The sequence below is a fragment of the Octodon degus genome, unplaced genomic scaffold (genome assembly GCF_000260255.1).
Source record: "Octodon degus isolate 3935 unplaced genomic scaffold, OctDeg1.0 scaffold00069, whole genome shotgun sequence".
Classification (NCBI taxonomy): domain Eukaryota; kingdom Metazoa; phylum Chordata; class Mammalia; order Rodentia; family Octodontidae; genus Octodon; species Octodon degus.
Window position 1 is genome coordinate 4261272 of NW_004524645.1, and position 9071 is coordinate 4270342.

General features: G+C 43.7%; 1 protein-coding gene across 1 annotated transcript in view; it reads left to right on the top strand.

Moving 5' to 3' along the window:
- Window positions 1–8984: 8984 nt before the first annotated feature.
- The window catches only part of LOC101569086 (cysteine protease ATG4D), a 1939-nt gene continuing 1852 nt past the window's right edge, over window positions 8985–9071 (top strand). The window contains exon 1 of the mRNA XM_012515553.2: window positions 8985–9043. Within this exon, the coding sequence (XP_012371007.2) occupies window positions 8985–9043 (59 nt within the window). The remainder of the gene's footprint in view (window positions 9044–9071) is intronic.

Below are 9071 nucleotides of genomic sequence, written 5' to 3' on the forward strand. Positions count from 1 at the left end.
GCTTGTTTGTTTGTTTGTTTTTGTTCTGTTTTGTTTTCCTGAAAACATTTTTGAGTTTGGTTCTGGGATGCAGCTAAGTTATTTGAAAGAAGTTTGATCCTTCTGGGTGTTGCTTCTGAGCTTTGGTAGGTGGGAGTGGAGCACTGATTATTTAAGACTACCAATTCCCTACTTTGAAACAAGACACTACTGAATATTCTGCTCAGGGCCAGGTGCATTATGAATGCATGTGGAGCAGCTGCTGGGAACAGGTATGATCCCAGGTGGTGTGCATGCCATGCCCTTTGTTTTCATATTTTTAGACTATTCTTACCCCCTTAAGTATTTTCCTCTCATGTACCTGCTACTGATCAGAACTAAGCTGGATACTTGAACAGGGCCCTCTGCAGACCTCTGGGACTTTCTTCTATGCATCTTTCTCCCCTCCAATATTGTACACTCTGGACCCGACTTGTCTTTGCCTTCCCAGTCCCTCACCTTTACCTCCTCAACTCAGCGATACCTTCACACTCTGCCAGAGTTTCTTCTCCTTGAGTCACAGCCTGAATACTTTTCCAGGACAACTCCCCAGGACAGTCATACTGTCCATTGCCCATTGCTCATTTCTGTGAGGTTGCTTTGTTGGCAGATGCTCGGTGCCTTCAAAACAGCTGTGTTCTCTCAGATGGGAGAATAAATCCAGTCCCTGTCACTTCTTGGCCAGGGGTAAAAAAAATAGAGCTTTTATTGAATTTCAATTTATTATAATTAAATTTACATTTAAGTAGCCACATCACTATTTGAATAGCATCACTAGAAGTTCATGGAATTTCAGTGTGGCTGAAGTGCAGAAAGTAAGCAGCATGCCACCGGTTAAGGCAGGCCCAACCAGACTCTATTTTGGATTCAACTTGTGTGTCACCCTAGTTTTATTACCACTTGCCTTTTCAACTCCAGGCTATTTTCTCCAGGAAGAACTCCCTGTGCCCTGTTACTGCCTTGTCACCTAGCATTACCAGTCACTTCAGCTGCCTTCCCCCCAGGGAGAGGGTTGAATTCAATCCCTTGTGGTGGAAGTGGCACTGGACTCAATAGAAACCCTTGTCCCTCTTGTCACTTCCAGATGTAGATAAAGTGCCTTGCCGAGTATGAGGCCTCACTTCCATTATTGATGCCTGGGGAGTGGATCAGACAGCCTGGAAGTGTATGTAGCTTGATAGCTTCAAGGTGAACTTTCAGCAGCAAGCAACAAGAGGTAGGATGGACTATTTTGTACCGAAGTGGTTCTATCTTACCTGGCTGCAGGTGTCTGATGAGACTGAGCCACTGGCTTCCTTTCCTTTGAAACTGTGACCAGCTCCATAATCTGCCACCTAACATTTGCTTTCCCTGCTTTCTTACTTCACTTCTTTCATCCACTCTACCTGTCCCAAAACTGATGCACAAAATGTTAGGATGTGAATTTTTCCTTAGACTGTAGTTTTAGACAAGCTTGTGTAGGACTGTTTTTTAGGTCATGGTCAGGATTTAGTACATCAGGGCCTGGAGGAAGCCTTGGAGAATGTTAGGCAAGAGAGTGGTACATGTGCACTTCAGAAAATGCACACTGGCTGCTGAAAGGAGATTGGGGTTGAGAGCATGGAGTAGAAGCACCAAGGGCCTTTGGGAGGCTCTGGCCATAGTTTAGAACAGAGCTAATGTTGGCTTGATCTAGGGTGGTAGTAGTGGCATAAGGGAGAAGTTGGTATATTAGAGAGATTTAGAAGATAGAATCAATATAATGACAGAATGGTTAACAGGTGGGATGATGTTTGAGGAGTTAAAACTATCTAATGTTACTGGGTGGATGTTGTGATCATTCTCAGATTGGAGAGCAACTATTGCCCAGAAGAGCAGAAAAAAAAAAGTGGACATTGACCTTGAGCATATTGACTTTGAGGCCAGTATGTGCAGTCCAACAGGAGGGATTTATTTCTGTCTTCATGGAATGAGCATCCATTCAGTCACCTCATTGTCCTTTTTGTGTCTTTTCTGTAGCTCACTGGTCATCGGCTATCTCTTCAAAGTTTCTGTGGACAGGATTTGAGCTCTCTGGTCTGTTAGTTTTTCCTGGCAACAAAGCAGAGGTCATGTGCCTAAGAATGGAAACAGTTTTTATAGCTTCCTTTGCTTTCTGCCACTTAATTCACCTAGATGCATACAGTCATTGAAGGAACAAGCAACTCTGAAACCCACAGCAATAAGTTGAGATCTGGCTGTGGTGATTTTACAAAGCAATCGGAGCTGTGTCATTTTTATGATGTCACCTCAGGCTGTCCGACAGGGAGAAGCTCACCTGGGGCTTCTCTCCTCATTTAGTTGGGCCTTCCTCACAACAATGTTCTGTGGCTTGCCCTATTCATTACATCTCTGTCCTTTGTTTAGAAGGGTTAGATTAAATACTGGGGATAAATTTTATCCCAGACAGAAAACTTGAGGCTTTCAGGGCCTCGCTGCAGGTCTAAGTTATTATTGCAGCCACCATATTAAATAATCTAGAAATTAAACCTGGCTGCACCCCTGCTAAGCACAGCTGTGTTGTCTGGAAGAATCCTGGCTGCCTCTTTCACCAATGAGGAATTCTCTGCCTACACTGAAGCTTTATGTGGAGGCAAGGTCCAGCTATCTGTGGAAATAGACTGAGAGGGCAGAGAAGGGCAGACCTGTGACAAATCATCCTGTATGTTTCCATAGCCCCACTGCCACCCACCTACTTCTTAGTCTTATCCCACGAGCTAGGAAGAGTTGGGAGAGGAAGAGCTGCAACAGCCAGGGTGGGAATAAGTGGTGGTCAGTATGTGCCCCAGAGTCAAGGAAGATGCCCGAGCTGCATGACAGTGGGCAGAGACACAATGGCCACACAGATCTCCACCTTGGAAAAGCCAGTCTAGAGAGACCACAGTGTGATGAGAAAATGTGATGAAGATAGTAGGATTTCAGTAAGAGCTGAGAAGAGTCGAGACATTGGAAGTAGGTTTGCAGACCAGAGGAAAAATGGGAATACATTTAGGAGATAGTGACACAGGGTAAAAAACTGATCCCAGGTGGATGACTTCCGAATGATACAGGGAACCTCCAAATGATATAGGGGAAAACTGATCTCCTGACCTGAAAGATACCTGGGATGAGTTCATGTTCTCTAAAACCGAAGAATGAATTTTAGGAACAAACAGAGGTTATGAGCAGAAGAGATTTATTAGGGGAAAGAAAGCTCCTATCTAAGAAAGGACCAAGAGGGGGACCCTGAGAGGGCAGTCCCCTGGAATCTGTCTCTTCCAGGGACTTTCATAAAGTAAAACCATGTGAGGCAGGTCTAAGGTGGTGAACATGAAAACTCGCTTAGGTGGGCATGAGGTGGGATAAAGCTATGGTCAACCAATGAGATTACAAGCACCATTGCTCAGGTAAAATTGATCAAATCCAGTACCGAATGGAGAAGCAAGTCAAGGAGGAGGCGGGTATGAATATAGGACAGGGTCTCCTCCTGTTGGGGGTTGGTTTAATGACTCATTTGGGCTCTTTCAAGGTGATTGATACCTATTTAGGATATCAATCGCTGATGTCCATTCCTAGGGAAGTATGTGGCTACATTTGTTTACTCTTGTCTTGAGATCTGGCCCACAGCAGGGAGTGTCTGTCTCTTCCAAAGTTGCAAAGTCACCTTGTCTTCCATATTGTCTCCTTTAGTGCCTTGGCCCTGTCTGACTGCCTAGACTATTTCTATCTAATTTAGCTGCCTCCAACAACAAAATCAGCAGAGTTTGTCGTCCAGTTATAAAACAGAGTGGGAGAATCACTTCAAAGAGTGCCTGCCCAGAATCTCCTAGGAGGATGAAGATGTGAAATGAGGAGTCCAACAGGAACAGTAAGGAGGGGTGGTCTGGTGGAATCAAGTTGAGTGCATTGGCCTGCGGTATATGTGGGGCAACCTGGAGTGGAACTGGCACCATTCTTCCCATGACAGAAAAGGCCCACATGAAAACTTCAGAGCTTTCCAATATGGCCAGCTGCATTTGCTCCTATGCCAGCCTCAGCCAGGGATTGGGTTGCTCTGTATCCACCATGACAAAAGAAGTGCAATGTTCACATATGACCACAAAAGCCATGAGGACCTCCACCTAGGCCCAGTCTTGATCTTAGCTTGGCTAGCAAGCGACTTCAGGGAAATAGCCTACAGAATAAAAAAGCAGCAATTTTGTTCATTTTCTTCATAGCAAAACACCTGAAAGTAATAGGATGATTCTAGCAGCTTTTAGAGGCCAGGTGGGTGGGAGGGGTAATTACCAGGGCTCAGTAATAGAAAGATCAAATACATTTGGCTAGAATTCAATGCTTTCCTGTAGGCGTTTGTGGACCCATTGATGAGTTAATGGGGACCCATCAGGGGAACTTCTCTGTAATAAGTGGAACACAGTACATCTAAGCATTCCTGGAGTAAGAATGTGAGGGGAATGGCAACTGTGGCCAAGACAGTGCAGAAGACCCTAACTCCTAGCTTCTCAATATCCCAGATGCAGAATTGAAGACCATGAGATTCCATCTCATCTATGTCTTCATTGTGTCAATAAGCACACTGACACATGGCTGTGGGGCAGAGACAATCTATGGCTTTCATTTGTCTCTTAGGGGACTGTATCCTGAAACCTCTGGATTAGATGCTTCCAAGAATGTCCTTACCTCTAAAGTGAATCTTTCAGTGTAAACTCTATAGTAACACCCATGCTCAGAAAATGTAAAAATGACTGAGATGAAGTGACTTGTCTTAGGCTGCAGAGCTAGCACATAGGCTCAGGTCTCTCAGCTTGGGATCACCCTGTAGTCTGCCATATCACACATGCTCCTGACAAGGTTACCTCAGAAAGCAGGCTGCTCCTAGTGACAGCAGCCGTGCTGGATATAGTCAAGGTCCAGTTGGAAGCAGGGAAGAGTGAAAACTCAAATCTCCATTGTGTGATTCTCCAGCTCGGAACAAAATCCTCACAAGTGGGAGCACAATGGGATCATACCTCCCTCCAGAGGAAAGCCATTTCTCCTTCTAGTCTCACAATAAGTAGCATCAATGCCCTGGTGTGGTTGTGGGGCTCCTTTTCCCTCTCAGACTACATTGGCTTCCCTGTTGCACCTCCATAGAATGCTGCACACCTCCTCCAAAGCTCTTATCAGAATTCTAGTTAATTTTCAATGTCTGTAAGCTTCTCTCGCTTCTTTTTCCCAATATGAGGAGGAGCAGGCCCTTTGAGGGCCATGACTGGATCTGACCAGTTTATTTCCATACCCTCAGGCCCTAATGCAGTGTTGGTACACAGCAAGTGCTCAGGGTGGTCCTTAGTACTATTTATCAGCTATCTGTGACTTTTGACACTCAAGAAAAGTACTAAGATACAGGCTTCTAGTGATAATTAGGAAGTGAGAGTGAGATATCAACTTTTATTTAAAATGAGCCACTCAGATTGTGGAGCAGTGCTTATTACTACAATATAAACTGAAATCGCTGAACTGATACCAGGATCAAAGAAGAGTGCATATTTTTTATATTGACTTGTATACAAAAGCTAAAACTAATAAGAATACAGAACCTCTGAAAACCATAAATAGTACGGATGGCTTTCTAGAAAGAGATATGCAAGTGAAATACAAAATGACACCTAAAACCATGTGAACTATTCTGCAAAGAAACATGTAAGGATGATTGCTAATGTCAAACACTGCTAGGATCAAACTCAAGATCAACACAGTAAAGAATGGGACTTTAGGTATGAGCAGTAGAGTGCTTGTCTAAAACATGAAAGACCCTGTTTCTGGTCCCCACTATCACAAAATACATAGATAGATAGATAGATAGATAGATAGATAGATAGATAGATAGATAGATACATAGATACATAGATACATAGATACATAGATACATAGATACATAGATACATAGATACATAGAAAGATACATAGATACATAGATACATAAATACATAGATACATAGATAGATACATAGATAGATACATAGATACATAGATACATAGATAGATGATTGGTTTATGTAAAGGAAAGAAAAGAAATGGAGAACAATCCAGAAAGGTTAGTTGATTGCTATGTTCTGGTTAAGGAGTAATGTCAACTACCAGAGACAATGTGATAGAGTAGAAAAACAGTAAAAATGCAACAAGTACATTGGTGGTAATGGCTAGGACAGACAAACATTTTACAGGCTGGGTGAAGGTGACATGGCATACATTTTCCTGTAAAAAAGTTTTGCTGAAAATTTTGGCTGTAAATAAATTTGGCTTTTGGAACTTTTTTCTGCTAATAAAAAAATCAATGTTGTGCCTAAAATTTGTTAATGTGTAGTTATTTATTTTTTTTACCAGACATAAGAGTGGCAGCATTTTGATTGTTTTGTTTCTTTGGTGGTTTTTTTGTTTTTGTTTTTTTGTTTTTGTTATTGTTTTTTTTGTATTTTAGGGAAGTGTCTACAGGGTGCTCAGGATCTCACTACTAGATTGGACTCATGGTGATCCACCTGTTTACAGTCTCCCAAGAGCTGGGATTACAGGTGCGTGACACCACACCCAGTCTCTAGCATTTGAGACAGAGCTGGAACATTTAGGTGGAACTAAGAATCAACCATAGTGACCAGAGGATTGGCTGGAAAGCAAAGTCAATGGGAAGGACAAAAGGGTAGCATCTGGAGCTGGAAGATAGAGTTTTCAGAGGGAGAAACTACTGTAGCTTGACTGAGAAAGCAAGAGCCTGTGACCTACTCTGCCACCAACTGACTGTGACTGGGCTCAAGCCAATACCTTTCCCCGTGTTTGCATTGAGAAATTGATATTGAGACCTGAGTGTCCTCATCAATTACTGTTGTCCATTGTAAGAATTTTTGCCTTTGTTAAGGTTAATGTTTAGAAAGAGTCAAGGCAAACTATAAGCAGAAAGTCAAGAAGAGAGGCAGAGGAGCCAGTAGCTCAACGTACAAACACTGTGGGGCAAGGGCAGCTTCAGGTCAGTAGAGTTTCCTTTTTCACATCCATGTTAATGGGAAAAATAATAGCAGTATGTGAAACCTATAGCACACAGAGTTCGACTATATCCTAAGTGCTTTCCATGCAGAATCTCTTACGAACTTATGGGGAAGGGTGCTATTAGGATCCCTGTTTTATTGACGAAGAAACAAATGTTCAAAGGGGTTGCCACAGAACTTATATACAATAAGGCTCACATACTAACAGGTGAGATGCTGATTCAGAAGCTATACATCTTGGCCACACACCTATGGTTAGGACTGTCATGAAAAAGTATACTCTTAGAGTAAGCAGCATGGACACACAAGCAAGTGTACGAAGTGTGTATCCCTGGCCAAAAGATAGGACTATTTAATGTGCTCCCAGTACCACCAGCCATCTTCCCAAGCCCTGCCCTGACCACTGCCCCAGCCCTCTCCTGCCTTCAGGCTTGCATCACACAAGTGGAGAACATTGATTCTGGGCTTAGTTCCCAGAAGGGCCCAGGGTTGCAGCCCCAGTAAGCTTCAGCCAAGAACAGTCACTCATAAAACCTACTAAGGATGATGCAGAAAGGAGGACCCATGCATTTGAGGACTATTTTGATTATGAGGGGACAGTGCAAGGATTAGTTCACTCTCTACCTACAGTCTTCATGTCGACTCCAGATTGTACGCCACAAGTGCTGGTTCTGGGGATGGGACTGGAGAGAGATCAGGTAGAGGAGATGGGCTCTGCCTTTCTTAGAACATTCCTGAGCAAATTTATGAGTTATTCAGCCAGAAAGGATGACTTCCTGAAGACACTTCAAGCTCCTCACTCAGTCTGTTTTTGGATGACATCCACAAGGAAATGTTCCTGCCCTCTACACCTTTAATTTGTTTGCCTCCAGGCATTCTACAAAGAGCAGGCTTGGGTTCAAAGTTAAGAGGCAATCAGAGAGTGTAAAATACAGGATCTGAGAATGGCTCTGTGCCAGTTACAGAAAGATTTAGGGATGCTGCTGGCTCTTGGCAGAAGAACATAATATGCCAGGAAGAGAAAGCAAGTAAAAAAGGGACTTGGATTTTAAAAATTCTGATGAGTGAAGCTTTTCCCAAGCATCAGCTATATGTGTCATTTCTCACATCATTGTGTTTCCAAGGAAACTGGGTGAACAGAGACTTAAGAAGAGGTTGTTCTTAAAATATTCCGTCAGGAGTGGTTTTTGCCCTCACATGGCCTTTGACACATAGATAATGTGGACTGTACTTGTACTTTCCCAAATGCCTTCAACTAAGGTCTGTAGTCTCTATTGTCTGAGTTCAAAGGCTGATCAGGAGTAAGTCAGGCTGGGAAATACTGTCCCCTTTTTTACACATGCAATTTGTATTGACCAAAATTCCAGTCAAGAACAATTGTTACTGTTGGGTGCTTGACTGCAAGTGAGGGTAGGTATATAAATATTCTGCCAGCCTACTCCTTTGGCCTGACCTTTCCAAAACTACTGTAATGGTTGGTGCATTGTGCCACCTTGACAAGTTTAGAAGCTTAATTGCCTCATCAAGTGGCAAAGTCTTCACTTTGTAAACATCCTCGGTCTGTGCAAGAGGTGGGCAGAGAAGGTATGAGTGCTACCCTCATGGTATGGCAGGTATCCTGCTCACAATGTAAGAAAGGAAAGTAGCTTGCTCTGCCCTCTCCTTTTGCTCTTCCTGCTTTCACTGTCTGCTGTCACCTTGAACCACTCCCCCTCACCTTGCCAGCCTGCCTTGGAGCCACCTGGTAACAGACTGAAGCCTCCACAAACTGTGAGCTGAATAAACCTTTCCTCTTTAACTTTGGATGTTGGGCATTTTGTCACAGCAATGAGAGACAAGTATCTAAGACAGCTAGTACCACCTCTTGAGCAACACAGGAAGTAGGAAGAGGCCATAGCACTTCAGACAAAATAAAGTAACCATGACATGTTAAGGCTTCAGGCTATGGCCATGGCCGGAGCCGAGGCGGCTGGCGGGGCTGCGCCCGGCAGCCACCTGCAAGAGCCCGCGTAGCGTCCCCGGGGGCCCGCGTCCCGG